The sequence below is a fragment of the Anas acuta genome, chromosome 1, assembly GCF_963932015.1.
Source record: "Anas acuta chromosome 1, bAnaAcu1.1, whole genome shotgun sequence".
In the NCBI taxonomy this organism is placed as follows: domain Eukaryota; kingdom Metazoa; phylum Chordata; class Aves; order Anseriformes; family Anatidae; genus Anas; species Anas acuta.
Genome location: NC_088979.1, coordinates 118964915 through 118986622, shown reverse-complemented (window position 1 = coordinate 118986622; position 21708 = coordinate 118964915). Strand labels below are relative to the sequence as shown.

At 48.6% G+C, this 21708-nt stretch overlaps 1 protein-coding gene across 3 annotated transcripts in view; it reads left to right on the top strand.

Moving 5' to 3' along the window:
* The window catches only part of LSAMP (limbic system associated membrane protein), an 878636-nt gene extending 858997 nt beyond the window's left edge, over positions 1-19639 (top strand). For all 3 annotated transcript variants that reach the window (XM_068697653.1, XM_068697642.1, XM_068697633.1), the window contains 3 exons: positions 247-395; positions 6588-6623; positions 18903-19639. In XM_068697653.1, the coding sequence (XP_068553754.1) occupies positions 247-395; positions 6588-6623; positions 18903-19000 (283 nt within the window). In that variant the 3' untranslated portion in view covers positions 19001-19639. The remainder of the gene's footprint in view (positions 1-246; positions 396-6587; positions 6624-18902) is intronic.
* The last annotated feature ends 2069 nt before the right edge of the window (positions 19640-21708 follow it).

Below are 21708 nucleotides of genomic sequence, written 5' to 3'. Positions count from 1 at the left end.
TCTCCTCCACTACTTTACCAGTGGCATTTCTCTCCACTGTGTTCCTCCTTCCTTTCATTCCCTCCTCCTGCTTTCCGTCAGTGCCTCCTTTGTCCTCTTCCTTCTTACATCTCATCTCTGCCTCCCTCCATCCTCACCCTCCAGCTGGTCCAAATGACTTTGGTTTACCACCCACCCCCTGGGCTGTCATTTCCTCCCCATACACTACTGCCATTGCACTGCACGCCTCTTCTCCTGTCTTCCCAGGATAAACAGCGCCAACGGTCTGGAGATAAAGAGCACGGGGAGCCAGTCTCTGCTGATGGTGGCCAACGTCACTGAGGAGCACTACGGGAACTACACCTGCGTGGCTGCCAACAAGCTGGGAGTCACAAACGCCAGCCTATACCTTTACAGTAAGTATGGGAGAGGGTGAAAGGGGGTCCAGGTTGCTCTCACAAAGACCAGGCTTGGTAGTAAGCACACAGGGACACAAAACTCAGGAATGATCTGCTTGCCAACGCCCCGGGACCTCCAGCTGGGAACTGACTACTTCAGACACATACGTGTTCATACTGACAGTGAAACAAGAACACAGCCAAATTAAAATGTTTACGGTCAAGCCCTTTGATCGACTTTCTTTGCTGAAGTCAGGTTTTGTTAAAGTAATAAAAACATGTTTGTTTTAAGGCTGGAACCAAAGACCCCGTTAGAATGACAGGCCTTTTAATAAGGAGAGGAAAGGCCGGGGCTCGGAGGGTCTGTGACAGCTGAGAAATGACAAGTAATTCAGAGAGATGGAGAGACTAGCCACTGAGCCTGAGGAGAACAAGAGAGTCAAAAAAAAAAAAAAAAAAAGGAGAGAGAAATGAGTTTGAAAATAGGAGGAAAATGGAAAGGAAAGAAGTGGGATAAGACAGAGTGATTTAAGGGGGCATACTGTAGGGAACATGGGGAAAAAGGTAATCAGCAGATGAAATATGGAACAAAATTCCTGGGATCTCATTCTGCTACCTTTCAATTACTGAGTTTACAGCAGTAAACATAAAAGGGTGGAAGCTGGGACTACACCAAACTCCAGAACAGAATTACCTGCTGAGTCTGAATTTTGCAGCTGGTTCAAAACTTGCCCTAAATAAAGACCCTGCTCCTTTTCTCCCACCCATGTACACGTACAAATTGAGGTTTATTCAAAATCCAGTTCTGGATCCTAGGCACAGCACTTGGACTCAGCTTACAATGCACGTTATTATTGCCACCAGAAATAGACTGCAGCAGAGTGACCCACTCACATGAATGCACCCAAAGACCAAGAAGTGACATAGGGTTATATTCCTCTGATGTTTCCACACTGAATTAAAACACTCAGGCCATGACCTGCATGACCTTTTAAACAGAAAAAAAAAAAAGAAAAAAAGAAAAAAAAAGATAAACTATGCAAAGCTGTCTAAATATGAGAAGCAGTTTAGTCTAGTTTCTGCTGTGTGTGGTCAGATTACTGGAAGCACCAGGGAAAATAAAAGGGTTTTGGTTTGTTTTTTAACAGATGTAGTGGAAAAGGATAAAACCATTGGTGTTCTGTGTTTACCACCTCTGGATTTATTACAAGAGCAGTTTGAATTATTGCAAGATTTAGGAGTGTTCTACAGATTATTTTTTTTAACTAAAGAATCAGTATTATCATAAAATAACGTATCTTTGATTTCCTGCAGCATTTGGTCACAGAAACAAAGCAAATTCCTACTTTGAAATTCTTTTCACCCTGGTCTTGTGACTGTCATGAGATTCAAATAAAATCCTCAGGCAGCAATTTGGAACACAGTTTTCAAATACTCCAGATTTGTTCTTGCTGATATTAATATAATGCTAAGTTTAGAATCAATTATTTGTGGCTGAATTCTAAATTTGGCCCTCTCTGTTGGTTCCTGTTATACAGATGAGCTGAAAAGCACCACTGAAACAAAATATAAGATGAAATTCAATAATGTATGTATGCACACGTGATTTTAGATGGGGGGTTGGTTTTGCTAGAAAAGCATTTTGCATTGAGCTTCACCTCAAAGGATCTCAAAGGATTTGCTAGCAATGAATATTTTAACATCGCAAGTTATTCAGAAATGGGTGAGTGTTATTAGCACCATTTTGCAAGAAGAACCTAAGAAATAAGAGTGAAGGAGCGGTTTACCCATGGTCATAAAATCAGTGGCAGAACCTGTAAGAGATCCAGGGAGATCTTGCAAAGTTGCAGATATCTATACCAAGAGGAAACATGGCAAATATTAAAGATGACTTGCAACAAGGGAATAAAGAGAGGATTCTATTTTAGCCTCCTTTTGATGTGTATGGAGGTAACTTTCCTTCTGTCGAGTTGTTGAATGTTGTTTATCATTTTTACCTTAGAAATTCAAGTCCTATTTATGCTGCGAAGCACTTGAGAGCTTGTGAAGTAGCAACTTCACAAGAGCCAGAAGAATGGAGGTGCAGGAGCTGAGAAAGATTTGATGATTTCCATCAGACTGTTTCTAACTTTTATTTTTGTTGCTTAGTTAATCCCATTTCTTCAGTGCTCAGTGTTATGGAGACTGAAAGCCATTGTGAAAATTGCTTAATATTGTTTCTCTGTTCTTGTAGTTAGTGTGGAAAAGAGAGAGAGAGATAAAAATAATAAATTCAGGCAGGCTACAGTTGGTATTCCTAAGGTTAAAAAACCAGGGAGGCGATGAGTGAAGGGAATCAAGCCTCATAAAGATAAAGAAGTGGCCCAAAAAACCTACAAGCCTGGCTGAAAAAAATACTGAACTGATCACACAATAGCTGAAATGCACATTCCCAGACAACACACTCATGCAGAAACAAAAAGAAAAAAAGCAGTGCCAAGTTTGGCAAGGTACAGCAGACACAGAAACGTTTTGAGTGCTTTTCTTCCCCAGAACCAGAGGTTTTATTTCTTTTTTTTTTTTTTTTTAATAGAGAACAAACTCACTGTAGGGCAACATCCCACTAGGGAGGCAGACACAATGATGATTCCTCAGTGGCCCATTGCAGAGAGAAAAAAAACATGGCAGCCAGTAGTGAAGAAACAACTAGAGAGTTAGTAATGAGGTACTGGAAGCTTTGCCTGAGGTGGAAGGCAGAAGGGGAGCTAGCAAAATGATGTGAAAGAACAGTTTAGCAACAGAGAAAAATGGGTGACTTCCATTCCAGGAAATCTCAGCCTGCGTTGAGAAAGTCTTGGAGAGACCAAGTGCCTTAGATGTCGATTCCATAGCTAGAAGATGTATTAAAATACAAAAGCACCTCCCTTGAGCTATATGACTAGATAGCTAGAGATCTTCTCTAAAGGATGCGGCAGCAGGATTGCCTGCTGTAGGTGGGGAGATTTATTCTCCTCGCTCCTGGAGACTGAGTTTATAGCAACATCCAAATGGCCATGCTGGGTCCGACCAAATGTCTGTCTTACCCAGGAACTTGTCTCCAACAGCAATCTGGAATATGTTTGCAGAGAGCGTACCCAGAGAGGTACTGTTTGATGATAGAGCTCCTCTCATAGCTTGCTGCCGTCCCTTCAGCCCCGCTCTTATTGCTCACCCTGCTCTCTGCTGCATGATTTTGGTGTTTCCTATATTCTGGGACTCTGTGGACCACACACTGAGCCAGCACAACGCGTTACACCCACAAAAACATATCTGAGGTTTACCACCCACCCCTCAAAATGCTGCCAAATGTTTTCTCTTGTTACGCAGAGCTGAATTAGTTCAACAAGCACCAAAGCCCATGCAAGGCGGGGGGGAACATATCACACGTCCATGGACAGGAGGAGCTGGGAGGCACAACAGAGCTTTGCAGCACTGCTGAGCCAGTAGGTTAGTTCAGCTCTGCAGAGCCTAGGAACAAGGTCTGTAACCCCCAAGCACAAAACACCGTGCGAGCTGTGAAAGGGGCAGAAAGGGGCATGCGGATCTCCATGAAAATTATCTGACAGGGAGGTCAAGTCAGGGCTGCCATCACAGCATGACAGAGGTGAAAAGCAGTGCTACAGCTAAAGGGAGAGGGTTTTTTTTCCAAGTGAATTAGGAGGGAGGGAACTTGTTTCTTTGTCATTCCACTAAGCCAACAGAGTGCTATGAAAAAAAAAAAAAGCCACGATTTATATCCTAACCCGTGCAGTATAAAAATATATGTGTATATATATATCTATTAAGTGTATATATATATATATATGCCAGAATCACATCTGTTGCACAAATACATGCATACATAGGCTTACATGTGTGGGTATAATAAGCAAGCAAACATATCCACAGGCACACAGAAGCAGACACAGCACCTGGTGCAATCTAGCAAGGCAGAGAAAAGCAATGAAAGCCTTTCCAAATCAGTTGCCTTCTGCCTCCTGCAGAGCCAGCCCATCCCTGAGGATAAAACAGGAGACGACAGGGCAGTGCTGCACCTCCTTATGCAGTCCTGCTGGCTAAATTGTCTCAATTATGGGAGACTGCCACCTCAGCAGGAGCCCTGCCGCATCCTCTCCAGCTTGCATCCTCGGCGCCCTCCAGTGAGTTAGGAAAAGCAGAGGTGAGGCAGCACCTGGTAAGGCCAGTGCCAATTAGACGCAAGCAGCAGGCAGGATCCCACCACGGTCTCCTTGAGATGCTTCAGGTATAGCTACCATTTTAGTCCAGCAGTTTTAATCCCAGCCACTTGCCTCTAAATTGTCATTTCTTGCTGGTGCCCCGGCACAAGCGCTGGCTGTGTGCGCCCTGTTCCACCCCTTCTCGTGATGCTCTGCCCGTGGTGCTTCCTTGTGCCTGAGCATCTGCTGATGGTGGTGGCTGCTAGGGTTTGGAGTGCAACTGCGAGTGAAATCTGAGGCTCTCAGAGCAAACCCTGTGATTTCCCAGGGGCTGTCAATAACAGGGAGACTCGGGAGAGGGAAGATAGTGGTTAGGGTGACAGCCAGATGGGGCAAGCCTGAGACGCTGCTAATGAGGCAGGGTGGAGCAATAAAGGCAGCACGCAGCAGGCGAGGGGAACAGAGGTAGAGTCCTTGAATAGAAAGCAGCGTGATAATGAGGCCGTAGTGCTTTGCTTTAACTGCTTATGCTGTGCAGTCTGCAGCCTGCTGTGCGGGAAGAAGGTAAAGGGGAGTTGAGTTATTTAACCAAACTAAATAACAAGGAAGTCATGTCAGCACAACAGCCTGCTTTCACAGAACAATAGTCCCCTGGTGCTGCATAAACACAGAGATCCAGACTAACCGTGTATTTTCTACACAAGAGGCAATCTCCCCTGTGCCTGCTGTGGATTCAAACAGCCCCGCTACCACTGGGAGGGCAGGAGATCTGCCAGTGTCACAGAGATTGGATCGACCTGCTGTGTCCCCGCGGGCTCCAGATAGTCAGAAGCTAGCTCCTTGCACCAGGAGTGCTTTTTAAAGAGCGTTGGCCTCCGAATAGCTGGGACCAGAGTGTGATCAGAGAATAATAGCGGGCTGTCGGTGTATCCTGCCAAGCCGTATGCCCGTCAGCAGTGATCTTAGCACCATCCTCACAGGTAAGCCCGGAGACGACTCATTGCCCCAGGCCTATCAGCTTTTGCATAGTGACATATCTCTACAGCTGAGCGTCTGCCCAGCAGACAGCCCCTGAGTAGGAACACATCTCAGGCAGCACGAGGCGTTCAGCGAGCTCTGCGGTTAATGGAGAGAGACCCGGTCATTACTCAGGTCTGGTGGGTTTGTGTTCATGGTTCTGCCTGGCTCTGCCAACAGTTCAGTGTGTGACCTTGGGCAAATTGCTTCCTGGTGCTGTGCCTCACCTGCGCTATCTGCAAAGTGGGATTGCCACTGCTGTTAGCCTCAGACTGAGGTCTCCGAGCCCCAGTTTCCTTCGGTTTCTGTGCAGTTCTTTTGAGATCCTGGCATGGAAGAAGCAATATGTGAAGCCAGCAGCGATGTATACCAGAGGCCTGCTGTGGCATAGAAAAAGGATGCGTTGTGAAAACCCTATAACCAAAACAGCAGGCTCTGTGTGCTACCGGAGGCTGATCAATCTGCAAAAGCTCTGTTCCTGTAGGAAGGCAAAGGTGCAAAAGAAACAGAGTGCCCTTGAGGATTCACCAGGGTGACAACTCCCATGCTCTGATCCTCAGGGGACCTCTCTCGGGCAAGAAATCCATTGTGGAGAAGGTTCTTTGGGGGCAGTAACTACCTGTGGAGGACCTCCACAACTCACCTTTCTGGCAAAGGCTACCTTCCAGCCAGAGGTGCAGCTAAGAGGAGCTGTAGTGTGATGAGATGAGCGGTCTTGAAAGCCAGGGGGGAGATGTGGCCCATCAACTCCAATTAGCTTCTCTGCAGGTGCTTAATCCCTCTTGTTGTGTGGATATTATTTGTTTAGTTTTTCAAATGACTTCTGTCTGACTCCAAGTCCCAGGGAATGTTGATGTATAATAGGTGTGTTGCTAGCAAAATGCTCTGTATGAAACTTACTCTAGCTCATCTCATTTGGGGATGGACAACTCCATCAGGTTTGTATCTGCTGCTTTTGCTTGCTGTGAAAAGTGGCTTTTCTCCTGCATGTTGCTTATTGTTTTTTTTCCCCCCTTAGAACGAGTTTTACCCACACTCCCCAACCCTTTTCCAGGTCAGTATATGCTTTATGTCAAAGTAGCTCTAGCCGGGTCATTCTCCATCATCCTGATAAATGCCAAGAGCAAGGGATGGGCAAAACAGTGCAGGACAACAAGGGCCTTCCCATCTCTTCTACGTGCCATTTGTTCTCTTCTGCTCACCTTCCTCATCCTTCCCTTCCCCCCTCCCATTTCAGGAAACCAATCAGCTAAAAAGCAACAACCTTTAACCCAGGTTTGATTGATGACATTGTGTCCTCATCCAGGTCTGGACAGTCTTGAGTGGGGCTCAGTTTGTGTACGGACCTACTCCTTACGTATATTCCAGTCCTGTGCTTTCTTCCCCCACATATCCTGGTTTGGATAAAAAGCATAAACGGATCTAAAATGTTGCAGGGATGGTGGAGAGGACAAGTGAGAAGCTAAAAATTAAAGTGCTGCCTGGAGATTTTTTTACTTTAGCTGTGCAAGCTATTCACAGTGAAACACATTGTTTTCTCATTCCTCTGGCACATACCCCCAAATCTGTCTGTCCTGTAGTGCTGCATTCCATAGAATCATAAAATCATTAGGGTTGGAAAAGCCCTCCAAGATCATCTGGTCCAACCATCCCCCTACAACCAATGTCACCCACTAAACCATGTCCCCAAGCACCACGTCCAACCTTTCCTTGAACACCCCCAGGGATGGTGACACCACCACCTCCCTGAGCAACCCGTTCCAGTGCCTGCCTGCTCTTTCTGAGAAGAAATGTCTCCTCGTTTCCAACCTGAGGCAGACTGCATGAAAAAAAAAAAGCTCAAGGTAAACACATAAACCACAGTGAGGTGTTACAGACTGGTTTATTGCAAAGGCAGGGGGTATGAAGGGAAAACAGAGCCTGAGTATTTTTCCTGTTCTTGCCACATGCTGCTAAAGCATGCCTTAGGTCCAGGCAGCGTGGCCCAGATGTGCACATGAGGTTTGGTGTTTGGATGCAATCTTGATATTGTGGAGAAGCACAGAGACTCAGCACTTCCTGAAATCGGGCTGTTTCCAGGGGTTTGAAGCTAAATCAGCAATAAGGCAGCCAGTCCCCTCACTCACTTAAAACACTTTGGCCTAGGGCTCCTCAGGATCTTTGCTTCGCTGCCATATGATGGAGATAGACTCAACGCATGGGATGCTCTGAGGCCTCAATAGTTAACGTCTGTGTAGAGCTTGGAGGTAGAGTGTTATTATGAACCCATGTTGTTTTGCACAAGGGCACCTGCCCAAGTAAAGCACCTGCAGGTACTCCCATGAAAAGAACAATAAATGCTGGGTGTTACATCAGCTCCGTTTAACTACTCTGCGTTTTCAAATCAAGCTCTGCTCTTGGCAACTTATTCAGGCTCAGGATGTAGTCACAATTGCCTATTTAAAAGGCAAATCCGCAAACACAATTAAAGAAAAGTACCTAAAAAAGGAGGGGAAAAAAAAAAAAAGAAATCAAGCTACCATTAAAATTAAATCCCAGAGAGTGATTTGTAAATAACATTCAAGGAGCTGAAGAAAGGAGTAAAGTAGGCCGTTGGGAACCTAGTGTGGCAAAATAAATCCAATTAAACACCATTATCGTATGTATTGCAAATGAAACGTGTGCTTGGATATGAAATTAAAGTTGCTGAGGCTGTTTGGGATGTAAGGTTTTGAGGAGTTTTCCAATTTTGCTTGTTCTTTTTTTAAGCAGAACTTTCAATGACAAATATTTTTGTCTGATGGAAAACCCAGGGCTCTTTCTTTTTATGATTATTTTTATTATATATCCTTAAATTCCACAAGCAGGCACTGTTAATTCTTTCCAGAGCCAGCCCTGTTTACAGCTGGCTTTGAATTAGTAGTCCATTAAGGTAAATGATAAAGCAAAAACTGCAAGTGAGCAAGGCCCAGATTTCCATACCAAATGCCCCTCCTAATCAGGCTGCCAAGGCCATCCTGCAAAGCTTTTGTCGATCCTTTAAAACACTTTTCCTCCTTGCCTTTGAAGTTCTTATTTTTTTCCTTTTGCTGCTCCCTGTTCTCCTGAGATCATCTTGAAGGACATCCTGGTGTGACATCACTTCTGTGAGGAGGCTTCAGGAGTTTGCGATGCCAAACGCTGGGATATCTCCTGTGACCCAGGACACGCTAAGAGGATTTCGCAGAGGGGGAAAGTAGAATTTAAATACTCCGGACCTCATTTGGTTTCTGAAAGCCCCTACCAGCTTCTTTAATGTGGGCCTTCAGCACAGATACGGGTTTATCTCAACATTTGCTTTTACTTTGCTGTTCACTTTCAAAGGAACCTTAGGCATAAAAGCTTCTTGTTTGACCTTTTTCTCCCTGGGGGTTTATATTCTGAGATGCAGTCCTCAGCTCTCAAACAAGCTCTTCCTCAGTGACCACAATCGCAGCCTCTTCTCCCTCAATTTCCATTTCTCTTAAGCCTTGGTAACACTTCCTGCCCTGTAGGGCTTTGAGCATTAATTTTAAAAGGAAGGTGTTTTGAGATGAAGAACACCGTGCTCATGCTAAGCATTGCTATCATCAGCTAGCTGCTGTGAAAACATCTTGTTTTCAGGCAGGCTAGGGACTCGGAAGAAGCCCATTCAGCTGAACACATGGGACTTGAATTTGATGAGGCTGTATCCTAGGAGGCTGGTGGAGCCCAGCTGATTCAGCTCTCTGCTGATTTGTCCCCGGTAAATGTTCCAGCTCTCCTGATTTTCCAGCAGGGCACTTGCCCTGAAAAGTCTTCCAGGACGGTAACACCTCATCACATTTTCCTGTCCACATGATAACATCACACTGTAATGGGATGTCGGAACACCTAGCTGGCCTTAATCCATCATCAAGTGATTTTCTAAGGGGTTTTCTTCTGGAAAGAGAATTTGCTCAGTTCCCACCACACCTGCCAACATCATGGCAAGTGGGATCTCTGTTGTACCTCGAAAGCATCACTGTCGCTAGTATGCCACTGGTTCCATCTCTGTCCTCCTCCTTTGTCCTTTGCCCTCAGTCCTTTGCACATAGACTCACTCCTCTCTGATTAGCCCTTAGTGTCCACATCAGTATGGCTTACACAGGCTTCAAAACCTCTAAGTCTTCCTCTCGTGAGTTTTGTGGTGAGGTCCTACCACAGATTAACCAGGCACTTTCTCAGCATGGATAGCTCGAACCCCAGGAACCACAGGCGATGCCTTGTTGCCCAGAGGGTGGCACAGTCCAGTCACGGGCATCAACAGAACAGATTTACAGTGATAGTGTGTAAATAACTGGCGGAGGGGAAGGGAAAGGGAGAATGAGCAGTCCTGTGTTTCTGCCAAAACGCGCACTGATGGGAGAATGACCCTGTCCGACTGTAGCTCGTAGCTAGTCTCCATTTAGCTGTAGCCCGTGTAGCTTGTGCTGTCACTAATGCCTTCATCGGGTGGGTGGGAGCTGGGGGAAGGGAGAAAAGAGATGTTCATTTGTGTCTGATGACCAGAGCGGGAAACAGAGAGCACCTTTCTTCGGAATAACGTCTCAGTTCTCCTCCCTCCCCGTGGAGGTCCTAGCTACGGAGGAATTCATAGTTCTCCATCTATCACCCCCACCCATGGCTGCACCCCCATCACCTATTCCATTGCCCCAAGCTAAGCAGGCAGCTCTCCTGTGAGCTGGGTCTCCTTGTTTTGGCAAAATCCAAATATTTTGAAGCTAAGGTGAGAAGCATGGGGGGGGGATACATCAGAAAGTGCAGAGAGTAAAGGGTTAACACATGATTTGTAGGGGGTTGCTGCTTAGGCAGAGATATGGGAACAGTCCACAGAAACCAGTCCTCCCAGTACGATGTGACTGGTTAAAGAACTCGTCCGTCTCTCAGGTCTTCTTCACTGAGGCCAGAACTTGCTTTCTCAGATGGTTTCCAAGAAATGGTCAGTGAAAATCTGTCCTCAGAGCCTTTGAACCATATTTGTTGGTAGGGCTGGGGAAAACATAGCATAAACAGGCCAAAATAGCCAATCTTGTCCTATCATGATCTAACAAACCTGCAGACAGAAATACTGGTTGTAGGGACCCAGCTTAGGAGGGCATCATCACCTGATAACGCCCATGACCCTGGAGATCGAGCACAACTCAAGGTTCACCTTGCTCCCTGCCGGTGGTATCCAGCCAGATTTTCCCAAAAGCTCATTCTCCATTGCGGAAGGGGATGGCTCTGCAGGGAGGATCAGGCAGGCCAAGTTTCTTTCAGCGCTCAAGGTCAGCGTTCTTCCCTGCCAGGTCAGTAGGCTGCAAGTGCAGTGGGTGCCAAGCCTGCTGGGGCTTCAGGCCAAGGGAACAGAAAGAACAAGACAGGGCAAAGGCAGAAGGCCAGCATCATATTGATTTTTTTTTCTTGATATTTCAGAGGTACCAGGCAAGCAGTGTCATTACGTCTTATTTTGACCATGTGGTTAAAAGGGAATAAAAGTCAGAGGTGATGATAGTGTGCTCCAAAATGGCTCATAAGTATGGAGTGGGAAACAATATCTGAGGGGAAAGAGAAATGCCAAGAATTATTCCTGCTACTACAGCTACTAGCATTACTTGGTGAGCTTTCTGGATAGCAACAGACAGGTTCTGTTTGCTGAGATTGATTAAGAAATTCGAAAACATTCTAATTCTTTCCCAAAAAGTGTAAAGAAAAGAAACCAGCTTTTTTTTTTTTTTTAAGAAAAAAAAAAAGACACAAGGGAGAGAGAGAGAAATGGCTTTATTGCTTGATCTGTTTCTGTACTTTTTGTTCATTAATTTTAATTTAGATTGATTTATTCCAGAATGAGCCCTGGATTGCATATATTTGCATAACCCTTTCCGGTAGTAATGCTGTGGAGAATCCAGCGAGGGAGGAAGAGCAGAAGCAGAGGGTAGGAACTGAGACTGCAAGTCCCAGGAAGATATTCCTCAGGGCTGGGCCCTGGCACTGGGGTAGCGAAGGCGTTTCAAGGTTTGGTTAGTCACAAGTGCAGCTTTGCACGCCAAACAGCCCTGCCAAACGGAGGTCAGGGCTCAGCAGTCAGCTGGGAGGCTGGAGGGTGGGTGAAACCACTGCAATAGAAAACACAGAGCCCATGGAAAAGCACCTGCCTTGGAAAATCAGTTGTGCAGCAGGGACACAGGTCGATAGCATCAGAGCTGGAGCACGGAGATTGCCCTACAGAGCAGGGCTGGGCAGACCATGACCCTCCTGGGCCAGATGTCCCCTGCCTGGAGGACACTCACACCTTATACCATGTTAAGTGGGTTTTGGAGCTGTCTGCTGAACCTTCCTCCTTAGAGATTAGGAGACCAACCCAAACCTGCTGCACAGGAATTGTACCTAAATACTCGCTCTCTCCCTCCCCTGCCCTCCCGTGGTGAGCTGCCGGCTGGGCTGACGGGGACCCAAGTGTGGAGGGCAGCAAGGAGGATGAAGAACAGCCATTGTTGTCCTGATTTAATCCTCAAGCACGCTCAAAATTCCCTCGCACCCCCTAAGAGAAAACGGCCAAAGAGCAATTCCCACCTTCCTCCTCCTCCTCTCCCCCTGCTCCCGTTTCCACTGCGCACCACTTAAGAATTTGCCTAACAAATTGACCTCCCCTCTGGTTATTGTCCCAAGTGAACAGTCTCTCCATTCACTAACCCATGACGGTAAGTCAGTTTGGGAAGCAGCGGGTTTATCTTCCCGGCTCAGGCGCTGCGCCGGGCCCGCTGGTGAACCAGTTGCCATTCAGTGTCTGCTCTGCTGTTGATAAAGCACATTACACATGGCTGGGCTTGCATGATTAATACCGCTGTCTGAGCGCTCTCTCTAAAAACAAAAACAACCGGGAGAAGGGAGGAGGGGGGGGGGGATTTGGGAGGGAGGGGGTGCACAAGGGGGGGCGGGAAATAAATAAAAAAAAATCCAAAGAAATCAGGCTTGCAGAAAAAGCAGAGCTCTCCTGGCAGTGGGCGAGCAGGTCTGTGGGCAGAGCATCCCTGCAAAAGGGAGAAGCCTAGCGGCAAGGCAAGCGAAGGAGAAATGCGCTGGCCCTTCCCCAACATCACCTGCATGTCCCTTTGCGATTTGGGAAACGGGTGCATGGGCAGGAGCAAGGGCACGAGGGCCATGGAGGAGGATGTGCTGTGGCCAGCACGGCTTCAGTGAGGTCCAGCCAGGCTGCCTCTACGGTAGGTGTTACAGACACGCGTGCTTGCTGGTGGACCAGTACGCTCCTGAGCCAGATCACCTTATGCACGACGCACCCCCTCAAATCTTTCCCCTGCCAAATACCCAGCAAAGCTCATGGAAAACTGTAGCGAGGATAAAGTAAGCAAACAGACCCGCACAAAGCTGATGAAAATATTAATTTTTCAAGAGGTTCCGGAGTTTCCCATTAGCAAGCCTGCTTCCTAGGGCTGTGTATGCTCTGGGTGAGGGGAGCTGTGCTCTTTGTTCCTTAATGAGAAGCCAAACTGTTGCCACAGCCGGTCTGCTGTGTCTTACACATGTGCTTGAGATGTGAGCAGAGGAGTGTTTGTTTTTTTTTTCCTATCTTAGAAAAATTAAAAGCAGAAAAAGCTTAGATCTTCCCTGTGATGACCCCCCCAAAAAAACTCTGTGTTAGGTATTTTTTTGGATGCTTTGCTTGTAGGATGAAAGTCTTCAATGAATGGTTTGAAGACAAGGGAGTTGTAAGTAACTGATTTTGTATCAGTAGTTTGCAAGGTGTTAATATATATATATATATATATTCCAACTACTAGACGAGTGGAAAGGGTGGGAGACATTTCTTAGCCATGAGGGAACCGTGGAACTCTCTGATACCTCTAGGATAGATCTAGTGATGAAAAACCTTCGTAACCTTGAAACATAGGTGGTCTTCTGGCCACCACCGCCCTCACTGATCATGGTAACAGCTCAATTCCAGACCGGCAGTACTACATACCAGCTCCAGGATAAATGGTGTAAGCAGCCATCTCTTGAACAGCACAACCTTCTCAGCGTGACACTGAGAAATGCGATTTCAGGGATAGTCTTCAGACCTCAGAGAAGGATGGGTGAGCTGCATTGCAGAATGAATCTTCACTGTGACGCGAGGTATGATAGATGAGTACTTAGCGCACCATGAATGAGCTCCAAAACATGGGGAAGAACTGTTCAGTGCTAAAAAAACCCTATGAGCAAATTCTGAAATGCATTAAACAGTGTGCTAAGATTGATAGACACCAGAGACGTTGCCTTAATCTTGTTGGAGAGTTGCTGCAGGGCATCCTCCGTAGTTTACACAGCGGTACTTCTGCCTCTAGAAAAGCCAATCTATTGCCAGTGCCGTTACAGTCAGATTTTAATTACAGGAGCAGAACCCCACAGATGCTAACTGGTAGTGAGAATGGGCCACAAGCAAGTAACAAACAAAAGAGTTTCAGCATTGGGAAGAGGGAGTGCAAAAGCATGTCTTCTTCTCAAAGCAGGGGGGAAGGATAGGAAAGGAGTAAGGAAAAAGCCCCAAATGAACCCTAGTAAGTAGAAACTGCTAATCCCTAAAGCCTCAGAGTAGAGTGCAAAGCCTTGGAAGAAAGAAATTAATAACTTTCAAAGTATGACCTTGAAAATGGAATTAACAGTATTCGTCCCTTTTAAGCCGTCATGATAATAAAGATTTCATCTGCTGAAGCTCTAGCAAGAGAGTCAACAGACTGGAAAAATGACTTCTTCCAAGGGAGCTGGCAAGTGTAAAACCTAAGACCCCTCCAGGAGCCATGGAGTGAGGTGCCATGGAGAGACCTGTGTGGTGCATATCCACTTTCCCTTTGACCTCAGAGGTCAAACATCCCTTAGAGGATATTTTCATTCCTTCCTCGTTTTTGGTCCTCTTTGCTCAAGAAGCAAGACCTTGCTGTAGGCAAAGTTAACCTGCCAACAGCATGGAGCCCAGAGCCATGAGGATGGAGAGCAGTTTGAAAAATAGCAGGCTAGCTCCACTTGCTTTGCCATCACTCCCTTCCTTCCCATCACAGAGAAGTCTTTCTAGCCTGTCCCCTGCCTCCTCCTCGCCTAACCTTCATCCAGAAGCTCATGGGGTCCGATTTTCCTCTTATACTGGGTTTTACCTCATGTTCTTTGAGAGGATCCCAAGGGCAGAGTCACCAAAGCAAGTGAAGAGCCTGTAGCTTTTTGATACCTTTTGAAACTTCTCTCTGGGCTCTCCTCCATGAGCACTAGCAGACTTATCAAGCCCTGGAGTCTAGATAGTATAAATAAGAGGAAAACTGGGCATCTGCTGTCTTTTCCTATCTCCACTTTGTTTTACTCAGGTGATACAACCTGGGAGCCGGTGGGAAACTCCACAGTGGTGAGTGCAGGTGTGAAACGTGTAGAGGGGTGGGTGATTTTTTTCCCCTCTCCATATGGACCAGGAATATATCTACTCCCTGCTTGCATCTCAAAAAAAAAAAACAAAAAAACAAAAAAACTTTTAAAGGTTGGGAAGCCTGCTGAAAGTTATATATCCCCAGTTTTGCTCCTGATGCTGGCCTTGTCCCATCCAAAACAGGCAGTGGCAGCATCCACGGGAGCCCCTGGCAGCCTGGGAGCATCCCTGCCCAGCCGGGTGCCTTGCAGGGGAGGCTTCTGCGGGATTCAAGTGAGCCCTGAGATGGTGGGTGGTTTCATTTTTTTTTTCCCGTTTTATTTATTTATTTCCTCTTTATTTTTATTTTTTTTCCTCTGCCTTCGGCTGCCACCTGGTGGGGAGGAGGCGTGTGGCTGCCGCCGCCAGCAGCGCTCAGGGCGCAAGCCACAAACGCCTGCCCCTGCTGCAGCTCCCCCTGCTCCTGCGGGGCACAGGTGAACAGCCGAAAAAAAAATAAAAAATGAAAAAAAAAAGTTGAGGGAGACTGTGGATATAGAAGCCTTCGGGGAGGCCACACATTCAAGGAAGAGTAAAATGTGCTTCCATGTTGTGGCTGCCCCATCCCTGGAGGTGCTCAAGGCCAGGCTGGATGGGGCTTTGGGCAGCCTGATCTGGGGGGAGGTGTCCCTGCCCATGGCAGGGGGTTGGGACTGGATGGTCTTTAAGGTCCCTTCCCACCCAAACCATTGATTGTGTGATTCTGTGAAAATCAAGCTCTTAAGGAGCGTTGAGTGCCACTACCTGTGGCTCAGGAGGATGGAGCCAGCGGATGCTGTGGGTTGATGTGCTTGCACACCCAGCCAGCCCCCAGCTGATGAGGGTTGGATGAAACCTTTGGCCTGACCCCGTAGAGCTGGTCTCTCCTTGCAGTGGCTCCTTTTGGCAGGGTGTTTTTGAGGAACTGGTGAGCTCTTGGCTTTTTCCCTGGGGTTTGCAGTGAGCGTGAGAAGCACCCTGCTTTCCCTCCTCCCTCCACCTTCTCATCCAAGTCCCACCACCCTTCCTGCCCCCTCTTTTCCTGCACCCTTTTTGGCAGTAGGAGCATTTCAGCTGTATGGTGCGATGCAGCATACACACACCCGTGTGTATGGGGCAGATCGTTTGGTGTAGCTGTTTACCTGGTGCTGAAAGACTAAACCCTGCAGCGGTGCAAGGCTCTGAGCCAAAGCGGCAGGGCAGAAAAAGGTTCAGAGGGACTGCCACAAGCTTGCTTTCTTTTTTTTTTTTATTTCCTTGTAATTAAAAAATATTTTTCTTTCTCAAGCCTTGCCCGCAGAAGCAGTAGAAGTGTTTTGGCTGCTGCCCTTCCACTAGAGAACAAAATAAAGCCAGCCCGAGGCAAACACCCGGCGTGGGAACATTCCTCCCGCCCCGCTAATGCCTGAGCAGCGATAAGCGAGCGGGGCCTTACGGTGGGAAAGGTCAGGCACCCTTAATAACAGCAGGTGCCACCGGCTTGGCGTGCGAGGCTGATAAAGCTCTGGCAGCGCCGCCTAAGCAGCACGCTCCGTGCCAGAGTGCGCAGCCACTCTCAGCTTTCTGCTGCGGGAAAGGGGAAAAAAAAAATCAGAGGCCTTGCCTGCTCTTCCACACCGTGACACAAAAATGCGAAGGTGTTTTCCCAGCAGTGTGAGGGAAGGACCCCTGGGGTTTCTTTGTGTGAGGCTGGTGTGGGGCCAGCAGCACCTGCAGGTGGGCAGGAGCAGTGAGGGTATGGTGGCACGGCTCCATCCTTCCCCCAGCTGAATTTATGGACATATCTCGGGCTATTCTGCCTTGGGAGAGATACAGGACAGAGCACATGGTCCCTTCAGCCCGGAAGGGTGTGTAAATTGTCTGCCTCGTGCTGTGGCACTGGTGCGGATGACCAAGGCTGGATGTGGTTACCCCTCGCTAGCTGCAGGACAGGAGGAGGCGCGATCGCTTTGCCCGTGCCAAATTTCAGCCTGCTCCTTCCTGGTGTGATTAATGTGGCCCGACACGGCCAGCCGCTTGGAGGCTGGGGTCCCTCAAGGGTTTGCTTGTGAAATGGTGCCAGATACGCGTATGAGCCCAGCAGCAGCAGCAGCAACCCGATTCTTTTCCCTGGCTATGGTGGAAGAAAGCCCCCTTCACCAGTGCGCGGCCCTGAACTTGGCAGGTTGCAGGGAGTGATTAACCCTGGAGATGAGCTGGCAGAGCAAACTCTCAGGACACCGGCTCGAGGGTACCAAAGCAGGAGGACAGCGGAGAAGGCACCGCTCGTTTGGCAGAGCCCCCGGGGAAGGGGACACTTTGCTGCCGGGGATGCTCGCCAGGGGGCGGCGGAGACCGCGGCGTGAGCATTGGCCATAACCGGTGCCCTCGATGCCTCAATTCCTTGAGCTTTCAGGGCTTTGGTCTGTGAGCTGGCTGAAACCATCCCACGCTTTCACAGCACGTCTGGAGGTAAATGCGGTGCACCTGGGGTGGCCCCGAGCTGGCCCTGCTGCAAGGCACAGGGATCACGCACAGCTGCCAGGGTGGTGCATGGCACAGAGAAAGCTCTGTAGCATGTAACGGCTGGAAATGTTTTGTGGACAACACACCTTGCCTGGTGGCTTCTTGGTTATTTGCTGGGCCGGAGGAGTCATGTTTTGCGACAGCTTCCCTGCCAAAATGTGACGCACGTGGTCCCAAACACTCGTTCCCCCCAGCTGTTTGACCATGAAAGATGCTGTCTCTGACACGCAGGTTCAGGTAAGTGCAGCAGCTGAACGTGGACTCGTTCCTGAGTTCAGGGAGGGAAAATAATGTTGTAGGATTTGTGTGACAAGTCAGAAAATGAGCAGGGAATAACTGAAAAAAAAGAAGCCACAGATGGAATACAAATTTTCGACACGAAACAGATGATCTAATAAGTGAAAGGCTACATTAGGAAAAAAAAAATCAGATAAATACAAGTGCTACAGAATTTGAGGGATGCCTTTTGGTCACCACCTAGACTTTAATAGCAACCGTGCTGCTGGGCACCTGTGCTCCACCAGCAGAGAGGGGCTCTTCGCCTGGCAAACTGCAGGCTGTGAGATGGAGCAATTGCATTTTGCTCCCTTCAGGACCTCAAACAGGGGTGGTTTGTTTGTTTTTCTCCTTTTTTTCACACACACCCATTAGAAATGGCTCTTTCTGGTGGTAAGTGTGTCTTCCTTCACAGTAGGATTAGTTTCAACAAATAGGCCCGTATCTATCTCCACACTTCAGCATCTTCTCCTGTAAAACACTGCATCTACGTGCACAGATAAACCCCCACGTGTAAATAAAGACAAGCGTGTATTGGTGAAACCACAGCCATGTACACCTCCCTGCCCATTACAGGGGAGAGGCTGCCAATGCTTGGTATTGCGGGGTGAATTGAAAGCAGCACCACTGCCTTTAGAGCCATCCAGAAAGAGGAAACCCATCGATGAGAGGATGGATGAGATGTCAGGAGCGTTAGCACTTAATATTCCTGGAGCGAGCCTGCGTTATTTGTTGCTGCGGCACAGTGCTCCTCCCTGCCCCCTCCGACAGACCCGTGTGCGCACGCACACACATGCAGGTTCATTTCCTTCCCTTACCAAAAAAAAACCCTAATTTTGCCCTGTAGGTGCCACATTTTGGGACTGTGGCACCTGTGGGCACTAGGACAGGATCGCAGCCAGCCCCAGCACCCGAGGTCACCGCGGGCAGGGGGGACGCACTGCAGCGGTGTGAGCGGCACCGCGGGGCTCACGGCCAGGGTTGAGCTTTCCTCCTTGCTCCCAGCTTGGCTCCTGCAGGCTGGGTGTTGTGTGAGGAGAGAGCATTGGTGGCATGCTCCTCCTCCAGCCCCTTGTCCCAGTGCCACGTGTGATCTTGTCCTCTTTTCTCTTCCCTTCTCGCACCCTGCAGGACCCGGCACGGGGAGAGTAGACAACGGCTCCATGAGTTTGGCCGTCCCACTGTGGCTGCTGGCAGCGTCCCTGCTCTGCCTACTCAGCAAATGTTAATACAAATCAGAATTAAAAAATAATAATAATAATAATAATTAAAAAAACAACAACAACAACAACTACAACCAACACGACAACAACGACGACGACAACACACAAAGCAAAACGCGTTATACAGGAGACAGAGCGAAGAGAGGGGAGAGAGAAAAAAAGAGAGGGGGAGAGAGGGAGAGGACCGTTTCTTTCACAACTTTTGTGTGTTCAGGAGCGAAGAGGGGGGAGAGGAAAAATCACAGCAAAGACGACTCAGCAACATTTAATACGACTTCTGACAAGCCGGCCGTCAAGTCACCGACCGTCTAGGAGGCACCACAAAGCGAGGGGGAGAATGGGGCACCAGCAAGGAGCACGTCGCCGGAGGATGCTGCGAAGTAAACACACCAACGCAACCCGCAAAGCCAATCGAACAGAAGATCCCTTTTCTTTTCTCTCCTCCTTCCTCTTTTCCATACTCCCTCACCTGCCTTCCTTCCTTGCTCCCTTCCTTCCTCCTCTTTCTTTCTTTTGCAGAAAGAGGTCTTTGCTTCAGCGTCTGTAGCCACTTAACTTTTTGGATGCCCTTGGTCATTTTTTTGAGCCAACGCTCAGGCGGTTCATACTTTTAGGAAAAAAAAAAAAAAGAAAAAAAAAACACAACAGAGCAAGTTATCTGAAGCTCTCTGCACACTGGTGTCCCGTGAAGAACCCCTTCCTCTCTTCACCTCATCCCGTGCTCCTGTGCACCGGGCCCTTGCTAACAACCTTCCTTCCTGTACCCTCCTTCCTGCAACATCACGCTCTGGCCTGAACTAAAGTTGTGTCAATTCAACCGAAACCATACTTTTCTTTCCTTTATTTTTTTTTTTTCTCTTTAATTCTCTTCCTCTCCCCCTCGATTTGACTAAGCGTCTTTCTCTTTCTCCGGGGTGTGCCTGCGTGCGTGCATGCGTGCATGTGTGTGTGCGTGGCTCTCGCGCTCTGTCTCCTCTTTTTCTCCTGCTCTCTCTAAGCATGCACGAGGAACAGTCCATGTGTACATACGCTCATCCCGCTGTAGATAACGTCCTGCCTTGTAAGTGTGAGACCAGATGCTGAGAGATCACTCGGGCAGAGAAGAGGGGTGAGGAGAGAGGGGCAGCTGCAGCACAGGTTCCCCTGGTGGCCCTTCTCCAGCGTCCTCCTGGCCACCTTGCTTGCAAGAATCAGCCTGCATCCTTTTTTAACCTTTTTTTTCCCCTCTCACCTGGACCTGCCTGGCTCTCAGCCTCCAAGTAGCAGCACAGCAGCTCCTGCTACACCTCAGTGCTTGCACACACTCATGTGAGTGAATGCACAAGTGTGTGTTTGTCCAAATACATAGAAAAAAAGCAGTACGGCGTGCAGAGAGGTGCCTGCTCCTGGGGAGGAGAGGCTGGGCCGGTGCAGGTGAGGGATGAGACCTTGGCCATTACAGAGCAGCCTGTCCTGTAGGCACAGCGTGTGTAGGAGCGATGCCTCGGGTGAAAGCCATGGTGTGGTCATGCCTAACCATCTCGGTGTTCATGCAAAAATCACGCCGATGCCCCCTTTTGTTGTTGTCCTCATCATCCTCCCCGTCACAAGAGGTGTGTGCTCTGTAAGGGTGTGCGTGTGCGTGTGTGTGTCTTACACCACCGCTGTGATGAAGCTCACTTTGCAAATCACGCAATTGAAACAAATTGGGTCAGAAAATGTCCAGGACCTGTGAATGTAAGAATAAAAACCAATGCCAGGTCTGAGATCCCGGGCTTATAAAGAAGGAGCTTGAAGTGGTGCAGCGAAGAAGTGGGCAGTGCAATCCCCTCCCCTCTTCCATTTCCCATCGGAAGGGCTTGCTGCAGGGGGATGCTGCTTGCTGTCGCCCTCCTTGGGGCAGAGTTGTGCACGGAGGTGCCTGCAGGAGAAGCTCCAGGGAGACCTGAGCAAGGAGAGGGAGAGATCAGGCTGTGAGATCTGGGGGTGGGAGGGTGCTCTGGCTGGTGGCTGGGAGGTGCCACAGCAGCCAAGGGGGTAAAGTGGGGGTTTTATTAGGTAGCCTCTTGTTTTGGGGACAAACAGGACTTGAGATAGCCCAGGCAAGACGATGAAGCATCCCGTGTCGATGTTGTATGGCTGCTCAACACCGCTGGGCTTCAAAGCACCAGCAAGTGTGCTTGTCCCTCTCCCAGAGCAGGAGGAACAGCCCCGGCTGCTGGCTGCTGTCAGCGGGCACTGCTGCTGCCTGCATCCTCCCTGCTGAGCTCAGCTGTCTGGGGCAGAGGCGGGCAGGCAACTGAGCAGGCAGCCAAGGGCTGCTTGCTGACAGCAGGATAAGCAGGGAAATGAGAGAGAGAGATGAGAGGCTGAAGGCTGGGTGATGGCAGCCCTGCTATAGATCTGCCGTGGGCTTGGATGGTGGTAAATCACGCTCAGTTGCCACTTCTCCGGGCCCCAAAGCCATACCTGGGGCATTTGTGCCTTGGTGCTATAATGTCCTGTATCCCTCTGAGTATTTGGTTACCTTCTGGCTACCTTTCAGGAGATCCTTGTCACTCGGTGTCTCGGTCACAGCTCCGTGTTTCCTGCTGCAGCAAGGGCTCCTCCTCCCCTTTGGGGTGCCCCCGCAGCCGTCAGCTGATGCTGTTCCCAAAAGCCGGGGCTGGGAGCGCACTGGGATGGCACCACATCACCTGGGTTTGCTGTCGCAGGCTTGCTGTCAGCAGGTGACA